The following is a 24454-nucleotide window of genomic DNA, read 5'->3' on the forward strand; positions in this document are numbered from 1 at the left end:
GGGGGAGGGTAGGGTCAGAAGTTGCGCGACGTAGCATTAAGATTTTTTTACGGGAATTAAAACCCATTGATTAGAAAAAACAATTTGATGTTCCTCCATTCCCAAGAGAAATTTAAATTCACACAAGTTACTTTTCATGAAATTTTTAATGTGGTAAGTTTGCGTGTATGCGGATTCAACTTGCTACATTAGTTAGCTAATCTTGCTAACTAGTAGACTGTGTTTGTTAGCTGAATTAAGTTTTCTCTTCGGATTCAACCAAACAAAATTTAGTAATTTTGTTGAATGCATGCTTCTTATGCTGCAGAATCGTGAACTGAGAGACCTTTTGTTCATGTTCCATGACATATAAAACTCAAAACAAAATTATTAACGCGATATTTGTCATAAAATGGGTTTATTTTGTTCGCAATTTTGCTATTAAAATGAAAATGTAGATAAAAGCCGTCAAACATTTTGTAAATACATGCATTTAATAGAATTGTAAAACATATTTAATTTTTTTTTTCATCACTCGGTCGCCTTGGGAAGGTGGGGGGGGGGGGGGTGGTTGTAAAAAATGCTACGCTATTTACAAGGGGGAGGTTAGAGTTTTGTGACAAAATGCTACGAGAGGGAGGGAGGAGTCGAAAAACGCCGAAAAAAACCTACGTCATTTGTGTACGGCCCCTAAGGCCAAACTCGCGTCATAGAGTCTTATTTAAAGTGGTATGACGTATTCTTGATCTCACATAATTAGTGCTTCTGCATTAGAATCGGCAGGCAGCCTTTGTTGATTATAAGATTAGAGAATATGTTACATATTATATGTATAAACTGATATTTATCGCTTCAGATAGTTGGTATTCGCCGTAGTAGAGTTCCGAACGAAATGGCGGACTCGATGACAGAGATTTTGATTCGACCGCCGGTTTGGAAATGACGGAAGAGAAGAGCAGTAGTAAGTTGTAATATCGTAAATATCGACACAGCGCAAGTTTTAAAACGGGGAATAAGACACTTATTACCACTGAAATGAAATCTATAAGTAGCAATACCTATATTCTAATTCCAACAGTTCAGGAACTGTACTGGATGGCCCTGGGCCTGTGGCCTTCGACTGGCATGGTCCATTCTCATTGGTACGGATGTCTTCATGGCTGGTTGGTAGACATGTGCTCCAACTTACAAGTGGATACATCAATCCGATTAGATGGGACATGTGAATTCTGCTAGTTTTCGATTCTTTTGAACTTGGGTTTGGGTTAGTCCATTCAAGGAGTGCAGGACTAGCACCTAAGAGATAGCTAAGCGAATTCAGGACTTGTTTTTGATTATTTATTTCGACCAAGCACACCGGCTCTAAGAAATAAACAGCGTTTTCGGGTCGGTATGGTCTGTTCGAGTCGAACAAGATGGACACTCGTTTCTGGCGCCTCGAGCAAACTTCATGGGGAATAGTGGATAAATGCCTTCACCCGTTTAGCTCAGCATATTAGAAAAAAAAAATTACGATTTGCCTGAATCATACCCTAATAACCAAGAATATTGACTTGAACAAGGATAATCAAATTCTGTTACAAGATGAAGGTGAAACAGTACAGTTGTAAGAAAAAGAATTCGCGAGTAAGGACTAATATAATGACTAAAAACACTCCTTACTATTTTTTCGCCCTTCTTCCCTAAGGGACTACATCATTAGTCCGTGGAGGGCGGGGTGGGGCTGGTTGCGCTTTCGTCGTACCTCTTTCTGTTGCTCACGAGTTTTCCGCAGCTGTCTCGGAGCTTCACTTGATTCACGAAATGGCTCGACCTTTGAGCCATTTAGCTCTTCTCTTGCTTATCGTCTCCATCGATTTCGTCGCCATTGGGCTGTCGTCTTAGTGAACCGCTTAGCTGCTAATGTCATGAGCCAAATAGCTCCTGTTTCCGTGAATCATTCAGTCCCCCAGTCTCATTACGATCTACTCGGATAGCCCCCGGCTGTGAACACAGCATACTCCGATTGAACCAGACAGCGATACCCGCTTTCTTGAGCCATTTAGCTCCCAACTTTATTGAGATCTACTCGAATATTATGCGGCGCTGAAACTACCCTACTCCGACAGTTCCCCGGCGGGGGCATTTTTCTCGGTACCGATATCTGTTTCGTGAGTCAGTTAGCTCCCAGCCAAATTAGAATCCACTCTAGTATGTATTTCTCGGCGGTGGATTCATCTTGTTTTGCAATGCTTGTTTTCGCGAGCGCGAAATGGCTTCGTTCCGATCTACTCTATCTAGGCCTCGGCGGTGGACCTTTCCTACCCGGTGCTGCGTCGTTTACCTCTTAACTGATCCCCGGCAGGGGATCTAGTCTACTTCGGTGGAGAGCTTCCCGGCGGCGGATACGATAGCACTACCAACTAGCTGTCTTTTGTCTTTAAAAAAAATGCATGAAACGCTTTAAAAAATCACGAACTTAGCTCACTTTTTCGCCATAACTTTGTATATAACCCCTTAACCGTATTCCAGATATGCTAATGCAGGCATATCTCTTCGACGCGATTGTCGACTGTCGCGCCGGGCATACCTCTTCGAACCTAGAGCATTCGAAAGCAATGTGTTCTGGCATCTCTAGCACGTTCACACACTCCGGGCAAATGGGTGACGAAGCATCTCCAAACCAACGCAGGTATTTCAGGAAGCATCCGAGCCGAACAAAAACTGCGTTAAATGGAAGTTCACGTCGCCATACTTTCTATACACCCACACCGACACATTTGGGATTAGTTGATGGGTCCATCTTCCTTTCTCCGCGTTGTTCCACTTTTGCTGACACTTAACCAACGAGTTCGCTCTGACCAGTATCTTTGCATTTCGTGTATTCCTCCACTGGTAGTATTTCACGTCCTCATCCATAGTGATGTAGATGGGATTACCTCTGACGATATCGTTCTTTACGCGCTCGTGACACCAATAGCCATTAGGCGAAACGTACTTGTCAACTTCGTCCGATTCCGCAGCCCAGGTCGATACGCTATACCTCAGAGGATGAGACACCCGCAAGGAGACGTCTCGTGCTGCATCTTGCTCCTCCGATGTTGTAATTGTAATTTTATTACATGCGGTATTCTGTTGGTTTACACCTAGTATCAGGACAAGGAAAAATGCTTTGGATATAAGGGACCATTTATAAATTACGTAACGCAAAAATTGCCCAAAATTGACTCCCCCCTCCCCCTATGTAACAAATTGTCACAAATTTCTTCATCCCCCCCTCCCCTGTTACGTAACCAATTCCTAGAAAAAAATTTTTTTCTTCGGTGAAAACATGTTACGTAACGATCTAGCTAACTCCCCCTCCCCCCTATGTCACAACATGTCACAACTTGTACCCCCTCCCCCCCTAAAAGCGTTACGTAATTTATTAATGGTCCCTAAGTTACTTGATTAGAGCAGATAAAATTTGAGTTACAATGTAGAATAAGCTTAGTTTAGCCTAATTATAGCATGTTTAAACTAAACGCGCCCTGCCGATGCTCTTGTTTGATGGCTAATGGAAGTGCATTCCAGCTTGATACCCCGTGCACTAGCACACTTTTGCCACTGGATGCCGTATGGTTGGGGACAATGAAACTAGCGGAGCGTTCCTGTCGGCCAGGTTGTATGTGCTGCATGATGTAGCCAGGTAGGGACTTCTCATACGCCTGTTTCATGAAAAAGCATTCTCGAAGACGGTAGTTGATCGGCAAGTCGTATCCCAGGATGGAGCTCCTCACTGCAGCTGTTGTGTCGCGACGACGAAGGTTATGCACGAAACGAATGGCTGATTTAAAGCAGCGATGTAACTGATTACGTAGAGCAGCTGCCAGTCCGGGATAATACACAACGTCGCTATAGGTGAAAAACGGAACCACGACAGCTTGCACAAGATTAAGACGTGTCGATAGTGATAGCACAGTTGCGAATCTTCTGAAAGTCCTGAGCGTGTTGTAGACCTTCATCACGATGTCGTTCACTTGGTATGTCCAGGTTAGTTTGTTATCCATGTGTAGTCCGAGGTTTGTGACACGGTTGCCGAGAGGGATTGCTATGCCACTGAACGTGATTTCTACTTCTGGGGCCCTATTCTCACAGTCACGTCACCTAGTGACTAGAGGAAAATTTCCTTCTAGTCACCAAGTGACGTGACTGTGAGAATAGGGCCCCTGGTACGACTGAGCCATTTTTGCTGAAAACTATCGCTTGCGTTTTCTTTGGGTTCAGGCGATTTCGCTCGGCCCAGTCGACGATCGAAACCAAATCTTCGTTAATGGCACTACTTTATGCGCAGGTCCAGACAGGTAGATTTGAAGGTCGTCTGCGTACAGCTGCTATTCACATTTCAGCGTTCTAGGTAAACTGTTAAGGTAGAGACTGAACAGAAGCGCGCTGGGACAAGAACCTTGTGGGGTACCGTCTGGGACATTCCTTACAGTGGACAGGATATCTCCAACACGTACAACTTGAGAACGCCCTCCTAAAAATGAAGCGATCAGGGTAAGCAGCTTGTCCTTCAGGATCTGATGGTCAACGCAGTTAAAGGCTAACGAGAAATCTACCAACACCATCACTGTGCAGCGGTTGTCATCGAAGTTGCTGTAGATGTCGTGAACAACCTTCGCGAGAGCGGTAGTCGTGCTGAATCCTTTCTTGTGGTCGGATTGTTTACATGCGAGTAGGGGTGGATTGGCTTCGTTTAAGTGCTCTGTTATTTGATCAAGAATCTTTTCGAAAACTTTAGAAATTGCCGGTAGCACGCTGATCGGACGGAAATCCTTTGGTTGTGTTGGATTTAAGGATTTTGGAATGAATGTGATGATTCCTCTCTTCCATGAGGCTGGGAATGAATTTGTGTCGATAATAGAGTTGAACAAAGGATAAAGGGACATAGGAGTTTAATGAAGGAAATGGGAATATCGTCTGAGCCTGTAGCGTTCGTTTGAATTTCGTAGATTTTCCGGCAGATTTCGTTGACATTGGTGTGCCGGAAATTCAAATTTGCTGCCGCCGGGTCTATTTCTGCTTGATCATGGTGTTCAGAGTATGCGCGATTGCGATTTGCTGGGAGCTGTTGTCTATGACCTTCAGTGAAGAAATGGTTGAGGCTTTCAACATCCGCTCCATCGGATGACATTTTTTTGGAGTTGTGAATTCCTTCCCTTTTTAGGTTACTCCAGAGCTTTTTGGCAGGCAGATTTGTGTTAAAATGCAGTTGTAGTTGTTGTAGTTGGTCGATTCCACGTATGTTCCGTACTGCAGTGGTCTGCGCAACAGGCTTGCGTACCATAATGTTAGCTAAAAGATAGATCACTTCGTGATCGGATATGGTATTCGTAGATGCTTTCGATTTGATTACGGTACTAGGTGAATCCGTGATGAGAAGGTCGATCGTAGTGGCACTATTCTCGGTAATGCGAGTGGGACCCGTCGGCAATATAGTCAAATTGAAGGCCGAGTTGATCTGCCACATTGCACACACATTCGCAGATGGCTGAGATGCACTAACATTTAAATTGAAATCACCTACAACATATGTTCGATCGAAATCGTGTTCCAACAAGTCCAGAAGGAGCTTTTCATAGCATTTGCTGATGTTTGGGTTCGAGTAGGAAGGGTTGTATATTACTACGACACAGACGTCGAGGTCGTTCAACTTGCTTTGAACTGCAAGGAATTCAAAACGTGAGGCGATTGGAACTTCAGGATCGAACGTAGATTTTATGAAAGGAATAGCCTAGATTCCCTTCTGTATATACAACCCTACTCCACCACATGTTTTCAGTCCTCGACCACGGCAGGATGGAAGCGTGTGTTTGATTAAATTATATCCGGGAACACGGATAGGGCCGACAGGTGATGAGGGCTGAAGCTTTGTTTCCGTCGTTGCAAAAAAGTGGTATTGATTCGTGTCTAAAATAAGTTTCAGACCATCGATATGGCGTTCGAGACCCCTGACGTTCAGGTGGCCAATACGCAGGTTGGATATATTGTTTGGCATAATGTACTTGGAGGAAACGTCAGCGACGCGGTAGAGCTAGCAGTGCGAGGATGTTGTGACATCCGTCGATAAAGCGTCGAAGAAAACCGAGGAGTCTTTGGAACGGGATGAGAGCTCAGCCAATTCTTGAAGCGTGTCTATACTTTCTACTAAAACGTATCGTTTCTGCTCGGGAAGCAACACTGAAACTGTATCGTTTTTAACAAAAACAGACTTGATTATTTTGTTCTGCTTCAATCTGAGTGCGAGGTTTGGTATACGGAAGGTGCTTATAGATAGGACTTCGTTAATAGTAAATCTGTAGTCCAGAGCGAGACGACCCGGCAGGTTGCACAGTTTTGCTTCTTTGTGCTTCTTGAAATACGTTCGCCAAACCGCTTGTTTTGAATCAGCACTATCGAAAGCAATCACGATCGTTGGAGTAAGGGAACGGTCTGCTCATTTTGACGGTTTGACCGGCATACGGAAACAGCAATCGACATGCGACATCTCCTGTTCGACACCAAGAAAACCTAATACACTTTGGACAATGGTTTGGATGTTCTCCCCTGCGCAGTACGGAATCTTGCTGATTGCAAGTCTGCAAGAGTAGACTGCATTGGAACATGTACGGGCTAGTTTTGCTCCTGTTTGAATCATTTCTAGCTTCTCGCCGATATTATTCACGAGCTGATTCTGTGCGGTACACTGACTGTTGCATCGATCTGTGGTGCGGAGATTACTCTGGATGCGGTCGAACTGCTTCTTACTGGTGGCGCGTGCTTCATTCAGCTCGGCTCGTAGCTGAGATAGTTACGTTGTTAGCTCGTTGATAGTCTTCCTCAACGATTCGACGTCATCATTGTTGGCTGATGTATGTTGTTTCACGATAAGACAACCTCTTACAGCACAGGTCTCACAGAAGTAATAATAATTCGACGCACATTCCACTTGACATTTGCTGACTCTTACGCACGTAGCATGGAACCACCTGAAGCAGGTGTCACAGCAGATCCACTGGATGGATTCCGGCTTCTTCTTTTTTCTTCCTTTGGCCGGGGGGATTGCATTATTGCATGTTCCGCAGGTATCTTCGCCTTTCATAGTGAACAAGATTGTAAACAGATGATATTTGCACTACACATTTACTTCCTCGAACTAACTCAACTTTACGTACGACGCTGACGCTTCACCGGCACACACACACTAACACATTTTACATTTTCGCCGAGGAAATTTACAAAAGTGAAGAAATGGCTTTGTGTTCCACTTCACAGGTGTTTTAACACTTTTTAACTGTTTTTAGGCTTATTGCAGCCGCAGAACACTTTTCTAGGTTTAAAATGACAAAAAAACCATAAGAAAATTGCAAAAAGCTTAACGCGTCGATTTTTCCCTCTTGCGACTTTACAGTGGTGCCAGTGAGTTGAGTTCGGCATGATCCTTGCCAATACGTTAGTTGTCCTCGCAGCCTTCTCGCATAGTCGACAATCACCCATAAGTTTAGAATTAAGACATCATTGAAACTTTGGAATACCCATTGATGCAGATATGGGAAATACGATTTTTTTTTCTAAAACGTGTCATTTACTGCAAACATCCGTCACGCACCCTGTATAGTCATGGATCTGTATTTATTAAGTCTATGTTAATTATTGAATTGCTATATCATAAATAAAACTTATTTGCCACCTAGTTGAAAATTGATTAGATTCATTTATTCAAATTGATCCAACATTGAAAGCACTCGAGAAAGGTTATAAAAGTCATTTGAATGAAAATTTATTTAGAAATACGAGAATTTTCGATTAAAAAAGAGGTGTTAAGTCTGACGAAAAATGTCAGCTATTGTTTAAACCACTCACTTTAACGTGCTGGTCAGAGCTTGTAACGGTGAACTAGAATTCAAAGACTGGATTGTACATGGTACCGAAAATACATTTCAGTATTTTTGGAACCTCTACTAGGGGTACAACGCTAACCCTTGTCCATTCAGCAAAGGGATAAAAAAATTTCGTTTTTTTTCTTTCGTTTGAGTGATGTGCACTAGCAATCAGCAAAATTAGATAGGTGTAGGTAGATACTTAGATTTCAAAACAAGGTTTTATTTTCAAGTTAATTCCTTTTCGAATGAGCTGAATACAATACATATGGATTAGTGTTTTTTATGAACCAAACTTCTGCTGCTTCTCTTCCTGATACTTAAAGTGCAGATCCATACAGTCTTGGTTGGAAATATTCACCCATCCGGTGGGCTTAATATGATAAACTCGCACAATTCCTCCGGAATATGCATCGCGATGTGTGGCATGATAGATAGCGCGTCGACCTAGATCCTGTGCTTCTTCATCAGGTAAGTCCCATCGATAACCGGAGTCAAGAACACCATAAGCATAGATGGAGCCACTGCCCACAGAAAACACCTTACCAGGTGTACGTGTTCCTTCTGAGTCGATGTAGTACAACTGGGGACCCTACAATGAAGAATTAAAATGAGTACACGCACTACTTTAGATTGGTGTCGTTTCTCATACCCGTTTATCATAACCAGCTAACATCATACCCATGCTCAGTCCCATTCCTTTGTAGTAGTACACAATGTTGGACATGATTTTACTGGCAGCCGCCACCGAAATTCGTTCTTTGTTCCGCAACTCATATATTCGGCATTCTTTAGCCAGTACCCGATCCCAGTAGACACAATCGGCAGCACCACCGGCTAAAGTACCTAACAAGTAATCATTGATCTCCACGATCTTCTTCATCGTCTGTGAACCGATGAACTGACCACCAGTGGCACGAGAATCCACTGCCAGAATAACGCCACCTTGGAATCGAAATCCGAGCGTAGTGGTACCGTGATCAAATTCCATCTTGATTCCACTCGATTTGCCATGAGCCGATAGTTTGGCTAAGTTCTCTGCCGGCTAATAGAAGAGTATACAATGACTTGGATTAATGGCAGGATCCGGAACATAACCTATAAAGCGAATCTTACATCTTGGAACGGAGGAACCGCTAACGCAAAACTATTCTGCAAATTTTGGCTGCTCAAAGCGATGTCCCTTTTGAAGAGATGATCACCAATCTGTGTGCCAGCAAATAAGTTACCCTTGGAAAATCCGCAAACGTCTGCTAGAGCCATTTTCGTCCGAAGAATGAGCTAATATTCCTAAAACAGACTGAAATATTCTGTATCAAAGTAAAATTCACAAAGATGATGACAAACAAAAAGCACTTTTGACAATAACACGGTGCGGGTTATTTCACCTTATTTTGAAGTAAAAAAACCTTAAAACATTACAATTGTTACAAGAGTCATTCATACACACAGATTTTTTTTCTTCTGTTTTCTGTAATGGATTAAATACAATAAATATTTAATTATATAATATAATATATATTTTTGTTTTATTTTAATACAATATTAAAATTGTTTCTATTGAAATTGTAAGTCTATTGCTGTTTCCGAGGCGAATGACATTCCATGATTAGCTGGTGGAATTAATTCATTATTTCAGATTTTAAATTATTTGGTCAAGATTGAGATCGGAATAGTTTCAAGCGAGGGGCAGTTCACTCCCCATTCAAAGTAAATTTAAAATACATGATTGAAAAAATACACGAGAAGTACTTCAATATACCTTAATTTAATTTGTAATTTTATTGAGCACGATAACCTGTTAGTACAGACTTTGAGTTAGGTCAAAGAAGTTAATACATTTAATACGTCGAAAACACACCACTACACTAAAAATACGTTACAGCCGGAAAGTTTTTTCAATACGCCGAAAATACGGTAATACACAAAAATGCGTTACTGCCGGAAACATTTTTCAATGCGCCGATAACCATCCAATTCGTCATGTAGTATACTGAATACAAGCCGTACAAATATTACATTAATTTCATGGTGGATGAAACTAATTCAGTATATTTTATTAGTTTTTATAATAACAAGGCGTATGTTATTTAAGCTAGATTATTTGCTTTTCTTCGGAATGTGGACTCAAAAGAAACGGACTCAGAAGAGAGTGAGATGCAGGCAGAAATCAACTAGAATTCTTGTTGGTTTGACTGGGAGGTACAAGCCTACAATCTTTGGAACCTACAAATTACACGCAAAAGAATTGTGCATGTTTGATTCTATAAATTATTTCTTCATTTTTAATCGATAAAAATTCTTTATTGTGAACCAAACAATTTATTAAACCAAACTTAAGTTTTTGGTTAGATCAACCAAAATATCTTTTGAATCAATCTTACAAGTTTTGTTATCTGTGCTTTTCGAAGATCGACAAAATTATTGTTTGTTCCAAACAAATCAGTGATTCTAACAAAAGCATGCAGCTAATTGATTCAAAAGGACTAAATGCATTACATCAACAGTCCTTGTTGAATTGAAACAGATAAATAATAAAAGTTGCTACGAAGAAGAAAACTTTTTCCACGTGCGTCAATGCTGGAGAAATTCGCTATTTTTAAATCAGGGAATTCAGATTTCGGTAAGTTCTTATAGTGCTCAGATTTTCCGGACTCGAAGGGCGCAAGTGCAGCTTGAAAATAATCATGATGTCGCACAAAGGTTAGTGAATAAATTAAGTCGAAACGCACACGGTGCGTTTTATGGTGCCTTCCTCTATTCCAGAACTCAAACAAAACACCCTGTGTGGCTTAAAAACGACAATCGCAGAACTGAAAACACGTCACCGCATCAGAGATAAATAATACCCGTTCGAGAGGGCAGTTTCCTGTACTTCACCATCTCTGGTCCAACAGGAAGACACAGCGTATTCGTGCGCCTTCTGCAATCTTTTTTTAAAAGCCGAGACTCTGAAGCACTATATTATAGCGCATATCTGGAATAAACCACGCGCACGGCCAAAGGTACTACATAAAGGGACGGTGACTGGAATCGTATGCGCTGCATGTAATAAAATTTCATTTCATTCCAAGCAAACCTACACCGGAACAGGTTTGGAATCCCTTACGGATTCTCGCTCAAATGCAACAAACGATTGAGTCGGAATCGGTTGTTGCCTTTGAGCTGGAACTCATAATGAATCCATTCAGAATTCCTAACCGATCCCGGAATGGGTTTGACTGGGCCATTCAGGATTCCGAAGCGGTTCCAGAATGATTTGACTGCGTAAAATTAATGCGTTTGTAGCCTGTTTTTAGAAAAAGGCCAATAAGTCAATGGCAAGTATTTACTTTGTGAGGTTCATTTGTACTGATGTTATCTTATGTCAGCGAGTAATGGTTTGTTCTAAATTTGACAGTTGGCCTTTGGTTCCTATTAAAGAATAGGCATATTTTATATACAATAAAATTGGTTTTGCTTCAATATTTGCTATGCATTGATTCAAATATTTGTTATGTTTAAAACAATAAAAGATATTATTTGATTTAACAAAAATGTTTTTTGTATTGAACATTTTACATGCATTGATCCAAATATTTTATTAGTTTTATTCAACAAAATGAGCCCATTGATTCAACAAAGTTGTTTGTTGTTTCGATTGTTGTTATGATAAAATCAATAAAAAATTTTGTTGGTCCAACTATTTTCCATGTTTGATCCAATAAATTCTTCAGAATTATTTCAACAATTGTTTTATTTATATAAACATGTATTTTTTATTGAACACAGAACAACTTGGTAAATTTATTATTTCAACCCTCATATTATTTGACATTAAAAATTATTTTTCTGCGTGTACAAACGTCCTGTACATTTAAGAATACTCCCAGAGTACATGAATATTGGCAAATCCGAAACATCTTTGCAGCATGAGTCCGACATTTGCTCGTATAAATGTCATAAATAATGGGTTAAAGTTTGTCCAAAATAGTCAAACCACGCCCAAAATTTCATTGCGATGGATGATTTTTTAACTTAATAGGTTGTATTTGAAAACCAACACTCGTTTGGGGAATAGGGTGAAATCGAATCCAACGCTCGTTGGATTGAGAACTCAAAATACAAGAATTCATCGTCTGTAAATTACCAGTTGCTTCCGATCTTGTAGAAATGAAACTTTAAGTTCAGTTGGAATTCCGATTGGTTTTTGCCACAACTCAGGCTCTACACACAGACAAAAAATATTGGTAAAAGAGTGTTTCGCTCTTAGCAAAAAACAACCAACGCCAACTATTAGGTTGAAAGTAAAACTTTTAAATTAATCAAGAATAATAATCAAAGTAAAAGTTTTCCTTTTAAGCAAATGAAGAATAAGAACAAAAGTTTTATTTTTAATCTAAGAGTATGCGTTGGTTGTTTTTGTGGAAATGTGCAACGTCTACCAATACACACACCCCCAGCAACTGTCTACACCTTCGTTTACATCACACCTTGCGCCGACCGCAGAAGAAGAGAGAGAAGATAAAACAAAATCATTCTTCTAAACCAAGCGCTTCCCGCGACAAGTTGTACCTTTTAGTTTCTCCTTATTAAACGATTGTTAAACGTAGTTCTCGCGTGTGCACTGTTTCTCCTGTTGTTCCACTCCGAATCCCATACGCTGGTTTCCACATCGGTGTTTCTAACTCTGCCGTCAGGTTATGGGCCCAGCGGGATCGGTGTGAGGATTGAATGACCGTCGTTTTTTTCGGAGCGGTGCATTTTTTTTTATTGGCACGTGTGCAAGGAGCAGAAAAGAGCACCGCGAAAGACTCGTGTTCGGACGAACACCATTTTGTTTTTTCTTTTTGTCCGTGAGCAAGTAGTAAACACTTTGAACCGGCATGGTTGATGCCAAGTTTTCGATTCCCAAGCTCAGCGGAACGAATTGGGCTACGTGGAAAGTGCGCGTGGAAAGCTTATTGTGTCGAGAAGACTTGTGGGACGTCGTCGCGGGTGATATTCCTGCTGAAGCGGATCGTAATGCGACGTGGAAAAAGGCCGATCGAAAGGCGAAAGCGACACTCGTGCTGCTACTTGAAGATAGCCAGCTTCCCCTGGTGAAAAATTGTGTTCATGCTCGCGATGTTTTTGTTGCGTTAAAGGCGTATCACCAGAAAACTTCCCGTTCAGTGCGCGTTTCGTTATTGAAGAAACTGTGTTCCACAAATCTTTCGGAGCGTAGTGATTTGGAGCATCATTTGCTCGAGATCGACGATTTGTTCGATCGATTGGACGCTGCCGGAACGGCCCTCGACTCGGACACTAAAATTTGCATGCTTCTTCGAAGTTTGCCTCCTTCTTTTGATGGACTTGTGACAGCTCTCGATAGCCGGTCAGGTGATGACATCTCGTTGGATGTAGTGAAATCTCAATTAATGGATGATTACCAGCGACGGCTAGAACGGGAAAACGGTGCGCGAAAAGTGGAAAAGGCTATGCGATCTGCCGAAAGCTACCCGAAAAAGGAGACGAGGATTTGCCACTTCTGCAAGAAGGTTGGTCATCTTCGTAAGAATTGCAGGAAGTTACAATCTTCCAAGAAAGAAGAAAACCCACCGAAGAAAAATGACAGTGCGAAGGCTAAAGTGGTCCAGAGCGACATGAAAGGCATAGCATTCACAGTCAGTGATGATAATAGTCGATCGTGGGTTATCGACAGTGGTGCAAGTGCACATATGACAAACAATAAAACATTTTTCACTTCGTTGAAAGAATTCTCTGGAGGCTGGATTACCCTTGCCGACGGAAAGAAAACCCAAATTTGCGGCGAGGGCAGTGGTGTTGTATGCGGAATAGACGGTGACGAAAAGCCGATCAGAATTAACGTTAGTGAAGTTAAATACGTCCCGGGATTGTCGACCAGCTTGATTTCCGTAGAGAAGCTGGCACAGAAGAATTTGGAAGTATGTTTTAACAGAGAAGGTTGCCGAGTAGTTGATTCGAGAGGGTCTGTCGTAGCGACGGGTGTTCGTTACGGTGGTCTATACCATCTTCGTCAAGCTGAATGTTCAATGCAAGCAACGGTAGGTCAACATAAGTCCGACTGCCAGCATCAGTGGCATCGTCGTCTCGGCCACCGTGACTGGAATGCGGTCGAGCGCCTTCTCAAGGAGGATCTAGCCACCGGAATAAAGGTGAGTGATTGTGGTCTAAAATTGGTTTGCGAAAGTTGTATGGAAGGGAAGGCTGCCAGAGCTCCTTTCCCTGCTGTTGTCGAGAGGAAAGCGACTCAAGTGCTGGACATTATCCACACTGACTTATGTGGGCCGATGAAGACAACTACACCGAGTGGCAACCGGTACGTAATGCACCTAATCGACGATTACAGTCGTTTCACCGTAACAATCCTGCTGAAGCACAAGTGGGAAGCAACGCAGAACATTATCGACTACGTGCGGTGGACTGAGAATAATTTTGGGCGTAAGCCGCGTGTAATTCGTTCTGACGGTGGGGGCGAGTTTGACAATAAGCAGCTGAGGAGTTTCTACAAATCTGAGGGGATCCAACCCCAGTTTACCACTGCTTACTCCCCCCAATCCAACGGTGTTGCCGAACGAAAGAATCGTTCGATCAATGAAATGGCGACCTGTATGCTCGTCGATTCAGGACTCGAAAAAGTATACTGGGGCGAAGCCGTTCTAACCTCTACCTATCTGCAGAACCGTTTGCCATCTAGATCCCTCACAAAAACTCCATACGAATTATGGTGGGGTCGGAAACCGGATCTCGGTCACTTGAAGGTGTTTGGCAGTGAAGCCTTCGTCCATATTCCTGAATCCAGGAGGAGCAAACTTGATGCGAAGGCGAAGAAACTTTATTTTGTTGGCTATTCGATGGAGCACAAGGGCTACAGGTTTCTAGATCGAGAGACGGATTCTATAACCATCAGTCGGGATGCGCGTTTCATCGAACTTAGAAATGGAACTTCATCTGTGGAATTTCCTGCTTCGGTTCCGGACGATCCCGAAGAAGAGATTAAGCTACTACCGTTCAAGGAGGAGCCTGATAAGAGTGAAGAAAATGACGATTCGGCTAATGAAGAAGATTACGATACTGCTAGCCAGGATGAAAGTGAATCTTGTGGAACTCGACGGTCAATGAGACGGAATCAAGGAGCTGTTCCAACGCGGTTCGATGATTTTGTCGTGGGTATAGCGGCATGTGCTTTCGAAGAACCGGCAAGTTACCGAGAAGCTGTCGAGCATCCGGAGTGGCGCAGTGCCATGGAAGACGAAATGGACTCTCATCGTCGCAGTGGCACTTGGGATCTAGTACCGTTGCCAAAGGGGCGCAAGATAATTGGTTCCAAATGGGTATTTAAGCTTAAGCGCGACGAAGCGAATGAAGTGGTAAAATTCAAAGCGAGAGTTGTGGCACAAGGATACACTCAACAGGTTGGGATCGATTATGATCAGGTGTTCGCACCGGTTACTCGGCAAGCAACGCTACGGGCATTCCTGACAGTAGCCGCTAACCGGAAGTTAGTGGTCCGTCATTTAGATGTTAAGACGGCGTACCTTAACGGAACTTTGGAAGAAGAAATATTCATGCGCCAACCCCCCGGCTTCGCTGTAGTCGGACAGAAAGAACTGGTGTGCCGGCTTAAGCGAAGTATTTACGGGTTGCGTCAGTCGGCGCGATGCTGGAATCGAAAACTGAACGATGTTCTAACCAAGTTGGGGTTCAAAGCGTCGTCAGCGGATCAGTGTCTCTACGTTAAGAAAACTGGTAAAGTTGTGGTGTTTCTGTTAGTCTACGTCGACGATATGCTTCTCGCAACGACGGATGAAGTGGAGTTGCAACAGATCTACGAAGACTTGTCCAAACAATTCGAAATTACTTGTCTGGGAGAGATACGACACTTCCTTGGCATGGAGGTGCGCCGCGTGGATGGAGTTTTTCAAGTCCGACTGAAGCAGTATATCGAAAAATTATTGAACAAACACGGAATGGATCAAGCCAAGACCGCGAAATCTCCTATGGATTCGGGGTATTTGAAGTCTCAGGAAACCAGCAAGTTACTTGAAGATGCAACAATGTACAGGAGTTTGGTTGGCGGATTGCTGTATCTGTCAGTAATTGCCCGACCGGATATTGCAGCTGTAACGGCGATACTCGGCAGAAAATTCTCCGCACCAAACGAGGCGGATTGGACCGCTGCGAAGCGCGTTTTGCGCTACTTGAAAGAGACAAACGGATGTTACCTTCAATTGGGCGGAAAAGTTAATCAACCATTAATCGGGTATTCTGACTCCGATTGGGCCGGCGATCCCCAGAGCCGACGATCAACGTCTGGTTCCGTATTTTACTTCGGCGGAGGAACAATTTCCTGGGCTAGCCGTCGGCGGTCATGCGTGACACTCTCATCCATGGAGGCGGAATACGTCGCGCTTTCCGATGCTTGCCAAGAGACCCTCTGGTTGCGGCAGCTACTGCGTGATTTCGATGAGCTTCAGGACGAGCCAACCGTCATGAAAGAAGATAACCAAGGGTGCCTGACTGAGAAATCAAGTCGTCGGTCGAAACATATTGACACAAAGGAGAAGTTCATCCACGAGCTGTGTGAGAAGAAGGTGATCAAATTGGAATACTGTTCAACTGAATGGTGGCTGACATCATGACCAAGCCTTTGGGTCCTCAGAAGCACGAGCAGTTTTTGCAGATGCTTGGGCTGGTGAACGATGTGTGAAGCGGATACCCGTTGAGGAGGAGTGTGGAAATGTGCAACGTCTACCAATACACACACCCCCAGCAACTGTCTACACCTTCGTTTACATCACACCTTGCGCCGACCGCAGAAGAATAGAGAGAAGATAAAACAAAATCATTCTTCTAAACCAAGCGCTTCCCGCGACAAGTTGTACCTTTTAGTTTCTCCTTATTAAACGATTGTTAAACGTAGTTCTCGCGTGTGCACTGTTTCTCCTGTTGTTCCACTCCGAATCCCATACGCTGGTTTCCACATCGGTGTTTCTAACTCTGCCGTCAGTTTTTTGCTAAGAGCGGAACACTCTTTTACCAATATTTTTTGTCTGTATGTAGAGCCTGAGTTGTGGCAGAAACCAATCGGAATTCCAACTGAACTTAAAGTTATTTTTACCAACATTTTTTTCTGTGTGTAGTAACGTGAACTCTCTCTGAAATAAATTCAGCAAATACTGCAGTGATTAAACACCGCGTTGCTCAAAAATGGTGCTGAAGTATGCCTAATTAGTTTTCACCCAACTAAAGATGAAGGTTATCTCAATTCTAAGACAAGACGAGACAACTAGCTTCTTATTTTTGGTTTTCTTGCTTTTTTGTGCCCTGCTGAATAATTAATGACAGTTGACTGTATGCGACTAGCGATGTTGGCAGTGCAGCCAATTTCTTTTTCATATTTAAATATGTTGCTATTATAATACACAATGTCCGTTTCATTAAAATACATTTCGCCATATCAAACACTACATATTTCTAGCAAATCTGGCCAGCATATCATATCAGACCGCACGAACAAAAGTAACATTCATAAATCTATTTGACTCACCATTCCGCCATCTTGCTATGTGAACGACTCGTTACAGAGCAGTCTGCAGACTACACACTTTTTATTTAAGGAGTTCTAAAGCAGAAGTTCGTATGTCGTTTAGTTTTTACTCAAAACATTTTCAAATAGTGCTTGATTTTTCGACGATTCCAGGTGAAGGTCCCCGTAATAGATTTACACGGTTAAATAAAACAACCTGCAGAATAAGTTCTTTTAACTTACTTTTGAGTTGTGCGTCGCTTTCGCACTTACTAGTGTTGTTAAAAACAAAACGAGAGATTCGACTCAGTCGAGGTCTTCCGTGGAGGAACGTACTTTTGAGTTGTTTGGGGTATACTCAAAATTACGTAAATTCAACTTAAATTTGAGTATCAAAAACCTATCAATGAGTTGTAATTTTTGCCGTGGTTAAATGGAAACTACATTCAACACGGTTTACCTAATTTTAAGTTCCCCACGATACCACGAGATTGAGTCAAAGGAACTCAATTTTAGGTAGTTTTCGTTTCTGTGTACATGTCGTTTTCGATTGAGAACTTCGACACTAACCCAGGTTAGTTGCTTCAAACAAACATTTTTAATGGAACTGAGTTGGGTTCTTGCAAAACAGCGGTGGTGTGAGCGAAACCGAAATACATTTCAGGTTGAAACCCAACTCGGTTTTTAGTTCAGTGGCACATAACCTATGTTCGAAACTGGCTTCAAACAAACGATTTGACAGCAGTTACCCGGTCAAACCATTCGGAATTTGATTCGGAATCCTGAATAAAGTCAGTATGGATTCCAAATCAAATGCAACAACCGATTCTGAGTCGGAATCGGTTGTTGCATTTGATTTGGAATCCATAATGGCTCCATTTAGAAATCCGAACCGGTTCCGGAATGAGTTTAACTGGGTAGGTCCGAAACTGAGTTAGTTTCTGCCTCAAGCAAAAACGACAATAAAAACGCAGAATCACTGATAATGACTCGACATCTTTATATTTTGCTTACTTTTTATACATAGGTAAGTGATATTCTAATCATACACGAGAATAGAAAATTTGAATATTGCAAATACGCTAACAGGCTAACGTCACAAATACACATATAAATACAAATGTTCTTCAAAAAGAATTCGAAAAGATTTTGATTCATATGAATTCTATTGACAGGTATTCGATCGGAAGAAAACTAATATATGAATGGTAAACGAATGATTATTATGACGAGTCAGAATTACAGAATTGACGAATTCAAATTATTTTATTAGGCAACTTGCATTGATCATGATGCCAACACTGCGAAATGAACGTTGTGGTAACGAAACCAGTATCCCATTAGTCAAATTCGAAGACGTCATTTGGGCTCCACGCTGGCTCCAGAAACCGCTTACTTGTTGTTGTCTTGTCTTGTCTTATGGGGTTTTCGATTGATTGACACCGGTGTAGTGGAGTGCACTGAAACTGCACCATTTTTGCACTTTCTAGCAAAAGTGCAGAAAACTGGGTATGTTCCATTGACACTTCTGCTAGAAAGTGCAAAACCAGTGCAATCCACTACACCGGTGTCAATCAATCGAAAATCCCATTAGTTTCAATTACATGTTCATCAGTCTTTGTACAGCAATAGCAGTATCCCGCTCGGACGTGCCTGGCAGATTTCCTCCCAGATAGTCGGCAGCGAAATAAAATTTCTGTCAGAATTTCTGGGGGTCTGGCTGGCAGAACAGAGGCAGAACTCTGTCAGCCTGCCAGCTCGAATACAACAACCGTTTCTGGCAGAATTTTTCTCCTTACGATTTTTCCTGCCAGATTTCTGCCAGGCATGTACCAGCAGGACCAGTTCTGTACCGCTCTGGGCTTTTCTTGCATTTTCTATCCATTTTTTTAATTTAAAATATATTTTTAATCCGTCTTGAATTGATCCAGACCCTTTGAAATCCCAGCTGAGTAATTTAAAAACACTCCACTCAAAACACTACAACAGTCCTTCAAAATGCTAGCACGCAGCCAATTGCGTATGTCAAAGTTAGCTGTCAAACATTCAACTAAAATCTGAATTTTATGGTATCTCTTTAAAAAGTTTAATCCAAAATTCGAATTGAGATTGTTGAAAAAACGACTGTCTTGTTTTTGATTAACACAAACTTAACCACAGACACGCCAGACGGTTAAAACAAATGTAGTGCTCTGAATTAAGTCTGGATTTTGGATCGCTCCGAGTGAATTTTATGTTTTGTCTCAATCTAATCAGCGAAGAAACGTCATAACTTCACACGTCAGCCGGAATTGTATGCTCATTGGCCGGAAGGGTAGTGAAGGTTTATCTAAAGATTCAATTGGTTTATGTTGAAAAATTAATTTTTTGAGCCCTTGTCATTATGGTACTTATAGCGGCAGCAGTCTGTACGAAAGCAGGCAAGAGTAAGTTATGGTTATAGGAACTATTAATTTGGAAATATAAATATGTTTCTATTGTAGCGATCGTGTCCAGGCAGTTTGTCGAAATGACCAAGGCACGTATTGAGGGTCTGCTTGCAGCTTTCCCGAAACTGATGACTTCTGGGAAACAGCACACTTTCGTTGAGACAGATTCAGTGCGATACGTATATCAACCACTCGAGAAGCTGTACATGTTGCTAATCACCACCAAAGCGAGCAATATCTTAGAAGATTTGGAAACGTTGCGATTGTTTTCAAAAGTGGTACGTAAAATGCTGTTTCTTCATTTTTTTTGTTCTAACTTAGTTTCTTGCTTTAGATTCCCGAGTACTGCCGCACTCTGGAGGAGAAGGAAATCATCGAGAATGCATTTGATCTGATATTCGCTTTCGATGAAATTGTTGCTTTAGGGTACAGGGAAAGCGTAAATTTGTCTCAAATTAAAACTTTTGTCGAGATGGATTCGCACGAAGAAAAGGTGTACCAAGCAGTCCGGCAGACACAGGAGCGCGAAGCGAAACAGAAGATGCGCGAACGTGCTAAGGAGCTCCAGCGTGCACGAATGGAACAGAAAAAGGGAGGGTTGGGTGCCAGCGGTCGTCCGTATGGCGGCGGAAGTTCCGAGGGTTTTGGCAACAACTCAAGTGGAGGCATTTCTAATCATTCCTCAATAACGACCCCTTCGATTGGTATTGGCGAGATAAAACCAGCAGCGACTGCACCGTGAGTAGTCTGAATGGTACCTTATGTCATACACAAGGTGTAAAAGTTTTCTCGTTACAGTAAACCGGTCGCTGCGAAGAATGCTCTTAAATTGGGAGGGAAAACTCGCGATGCGGATACATTTGTTGATCAGCTGAAGAGTGAAGGTGAGAAAGTGACCAGCAATCCAACGCCGTCAGCTCCTTCGGCAGTGGTCAAGGCCAAACCATTATCTGATGTTCCAATGGATGAGTAAGGCTCAGAATAATAGTTAGTGTTGGTTAACGTCGATGTTTTTCTCCGTAGCATTCATCTCCGTCTTGAGGATAAAATTGTTGTTCGGATTGGTCGTGATGGTGGACTGCAAGGATTTGAGTTATCTGGATTGCTTACTCTGCGTATTTCGGACGAAAAGTATGGCAGAATCAAGGTACAACTGGAGAATACAGATCAGCGAGGTATTCAGTTGCAAACCCATCCTAATGTGGATAAAGAACTATTTAAAAACAAAAATCAAATTGGACTTAAAAATCCTGCTAAACCATTCCCAATAAATACGGATGTCGGCGTGCTTAAATGGCGTTTCCAGACACAGGATGAATCTGCTATTCCGTTAACTAGTACGTAGCATCTATTTTATAGTAATCTGTCTTTGTAAAATAACATTTATTTGTCAGTCAACTGTTGGCCTTCGGAGAACGCAGAAAGTGGTTGTGATGTCAACATTGAGTACGAGCTGGAGCATCCACGACTTGAGCTCCACGATGTATGCATCACAATACCGTTACCGTAAGGATCATCCGTATGTAAGTACTATTTCAAGTGTATCTAAAATATGTTCCTTTACTAGAATGGGTATAGCTCCAGTAATATCGGAATGTGATGGCGACTACCATCACGACTCCCGGAAGAATATTCTCCAGTGGAACCTATCGGTCGTTGATGCATCCAGCAAACGGGGTTCAATGGAGTTTTCGGTACCTAACTCGATTCCGGGCGATTTCTTCCCATTGGATGTGAGTATTTTCAAACGAGATAAACACTTCTAACTTGCATAATTAACTGGCGTCACCATTTTATACGCAGATATCATTTTCATCGAAAATTCCCTATGCCGAACTGACGCCTATGAAGGTGCAACTTGTTGAAGACGGAACGGATGTCAAATTCTCGACGGAGACATTGTTCTATACCGATAAGTATGAGATTGTGTAAATCAATCAACCCATTTTTGCCAACTTTTGCTCGTCTATACGCAATCCAGATATCGTTATTGTTAATTTTATCTTTATGAAAACAGCAGAAGTTTAAAATAATTCTTTTAATTCTTTTGGAACACAAATTAAAAAAAAGATGCCTTAATTTTCGTTTACCTGTTTTAGTGTAATTTGCAGGCTAGATTCTTTTATATGTGCTCTATGAAAATATTTAATTTTGCCAACACCTACCATGGTCCAATAGGGGAATCTGTGGATATCTAGATGCGAGTCAGTTTGAAAACGCTTCAGAATACAAAAGCATAGAACGGTTCGGATTATGTTTCATAAAATATAGCACCAATTTAGAGCACCGCATCGAATCTATAATAAAACACATGCGAACTGGTACTGTAATTAACTGCAGTTTTTTTTTATTTTTTTCCATTTGAGGCTACTAATTATCATCTGTGAAATTCGTTTCGTTTCACTGAATCGTACGTCGCCTTGATGTCAACAAATTTTTATTCCCGTGATTTAGCCAGAATTTGTAGCACGGTAAACGTTTGGTTCGTCGTTGATCCTCCTCGAAACCCGCTTTGGTTTTCGCTGACAAAGGATTCAGCCAACGGGTGCAGTCTGTTAAACCGAACATGAGAGAATACTTTGTAGGCGGCATCGGGGATTGTTAGCCCTCGATAGTTTTTACCATACCATCCAATTAAACCGAAAGCATTTCTTCTTCATTACTGATCATCCCGACCGCGGATTGGTTCCTACAGCCGGTTCCCGACTTTTCGGCTGGGATTCGCACTTCGTCTAGCGTGGGGTGATATACAGTTTGTCCAATTCTTCATTCTGTTTGTGCTTTCCATTTCGTTGCGCTCACATTTCTTACGCCGATGAATTTTTTTTCCAGGCTGCCTTCAGTTCACTATATGGCTATTCTGACATATAGCTGCTGCAAGCATTCGGTTTCTAGCCTTTCGTCGTGCTTTGGCACTCAGCACTGAAACGGTCATCCCGCTGGTTATCATGATTGTATGCTATTCCCCCGAAAATCATTCCCCAGAATGTGCCATTCCCCAGAATTCCATCCCCCAGCATGCACAATTCCCAGAAAAGTTTTACTTGTTTTATTGATTTGATCTTTTCAAACATTCTACTTGATCCCACTTCCATCCAACGACATTCTTCGCTTTCGATTCGGTCACATTTGAAATGATTTGCTTTGTGTTGAAACCGGAAGTTGAGATGACATTATTTATTTCGAACAAATAAGGAATTTGCTATATCATGTTGTGTTGAATATTGGAATGAATAATTGGTTTTACGACTTTACCATTCCAAAGAAACTGCAATAACTAAGTGTTGTTACCAAAAAGAACTGTTTTCCAGAAGACCGTTCCCTCGAAAGCAACAAATCCTAGAAGACAATATTCCAGAATGCACTCTTTCTCGAAAAAGCCTTATACAGAATGAACCGATGCTCAGAAGTTCATTCCGCAGTTATAATAATTTCCTAGACATTTTTGGAAAGTTACCCATATTGCTTTGAACTGGGAAAAATCTTGATGAAAATCAAAAATCTTTCAGAATGTTCGCCATTTTACTCCCCTCGAAGAGTGCACTGCTAGCAACATTAGACAATAGTATGTATTTTTACATTTCTTTTAATAATATAAACAATAAACATACATGTTGGATAAATTGCAGAACTCAGTACAGGTGTATTTTTGAGATCCATTTGGAAACAATCATAGGAAACGGTAACTCCCTTCCTAGGATCCAAAAGAATGAAACAGTGTTATGTAAGTAAGGTTATGTGGTGAAACCAAAACTTTGTGCATTACCTAAGTCAAGGAACTGATGCGGTGTTAAGCTGCTGAGGATGAGCCGACGAAAGCGGCGGCCCAGTTACCCATTCGCATACCCGATTTACACGATCATAGGAATTGATTCCTTTTTTCAAACATGAGCAGTTCTTTGAATCTTTACGTTGCGTTGCATTGTAACTATGATTTTGGCGGATTGCACACTGACTTCATCATGTATGACTGCTGATTATCTAATAAGAGTTGCTTAGGAAGTAGTAAGTCAGAATTTATACCAATCCGACCCTTATCAAAACTTCAACACATCATTGATGGCCGTCCCCATCTCCATCGTTCACGAGGAAGGATAAAGGATAAGGTAGAAGGGAAGTGTTGATGCTCCACTTACTTAATGGAAGGACGACGATTCATCAGACTCTTCCATAGGTGTCGCGGAGTTGGTGGTTTGTAAGGGTATACGGTCTAGAATTCGCTCCAAGCAAGCGATGCGACCTGTAAAGAATATTTTATTATGTAGTTGTTTAGTTAGTCTTCGAGTACACGATCACTCGAAAAAAAAAAGATCTTGTTTAGTTTTTGGTTCTTTTTAAACTCTAGGCAGCCGGCCATAATTATATTCAAAATACGTTGGTATTTTCAACACGACGCACTCAAACCTGCCCAGTTCAACTCATTCCAGAACCGGTTCGGATTTCTGAATGGAGTCTTTATGGATTCCCACTGAGACGTCCAAAAAATTGTTTCAAAATTGTTCAACACGGGTCCAGCTATGGACGTTTGTTGAACGGTTATTTGGACGTTGTCTAAATTGGTCCAACGAACGTCCTTCATTGGACGATTTTGAAACCAACCGTTCTTAGAGGGTTCCAAATCAAATGCAACAACC

At 41.8% G+C, this 24454-nt stretch overlaps 2 protein-coding genes across 2 annotated transcripts; one reads left to right on the top strand and one right to left on the bottom strand.

Annotated features, from left to right (window-relative positions):
- Positions 1-8061: 8061 nt before the first annotated feature.
- LOC131692027 (proteasome subunit beta type-5) lies at positions 8062-9212 on the bottom strand. The gene is made up of 3 exons (XM_058978854.1): positions 8976-9212; positions 8512-8904; positions 8062-8451 (listed from the first exon to the last, which is right to left on the bottom strand). Exons 1-3 carry the CDS (start codon positions 9120-9122, stop codon positions 8143-8145), a joined length of 849 nt encoding a protein of 282 aa, XP_058834837.1. The 5' UTR covers positions 9123-9212; the 3' UTR covers positions 8062-8142.
- Positions 9213-19430: 10218 nt separating this feature from the next.
- LOC131691254 (coatomer subunit delta) lies at positions 19431-22154 on the top strand. Its single transcript, XM_058977521.1, has 8 exons — positions 19431-19817; positions 19875-20098; positions 20155-20558; positions 20619-20789; positions 20844-21157; positions 21215-21326; positions 21388-21553; positions 21624-22154. Exons 1-8 carry the CDS (start codon positions 19775-19777, stop codon positions 21750-21752), a joined length of 1563 nt encoding a protein of 520 aa, XP_058833504.1. The 5' UTR covers positions 19431-19774; the 3' UTR covers positions 21753-22154.
- Positions 22155-24454: the final 2300 nt, after the last annotated feature.

Source organism: Topomyia yanbarensis, chromosome 3 (assembly GCF_030247195.1).
Source record: "Topomyia yanbarensis strain Yona2022 chromosome 3, ASM3024719v1, whole genome shotgun sequence".
NCBI classification, from domain to species: Eukaryota; Metazoa; Arthropoda; class Insecta; order Diptera; family Culicidae; genus Topomyia; species Topomyia yanbarensis.

Bases quoted from the DNA above. Each gene is read 5' to 3' on its own strand.
- LOC131692027 (XM_058978854.1), bottom strand. From the start codon at position 9,122: ATGGCTCTAGCAGACGTTTGCGGATTTTCCAAGGGTAACTTATTTGCT. The intron at 8,905-8,975 runs GTAAGATTCGCT...CTCTTCTATTAG, and splicing joins CGGTTCCTCCGTTCCAAGAT to CCGGCAGAGAACTTAGCCAA. The intron at 8,452-8,511 runs GTATGAGAAACG...TCTTCATTGTAG, and splicing joins TAGCTGGTTATGATAAACGG to GGTCCCCAGTTGTACTACAT.
- LOC131691254 (XM_058977521.1), top strand. From the start codon at position 19,775: ATGGTACTTATAGCGGCAGCAGTCTGTACGAAAGCAGGCAAGA. The intron at 20,790-20,843 runs GTAAGGCTCAGA...TTTTCTCCGTAG, and splicing joins TCTGATGTTCCAATGGATGA to CATTCATCTCCGTCTTGAGG. The intron at 21,554-21,623 runs GTGAGTATTTTC...TTTTATACGCAG, and splicing joins GCGATTTCTTCCCATTGGAT to ATATCATTTTCATCGAAAAT.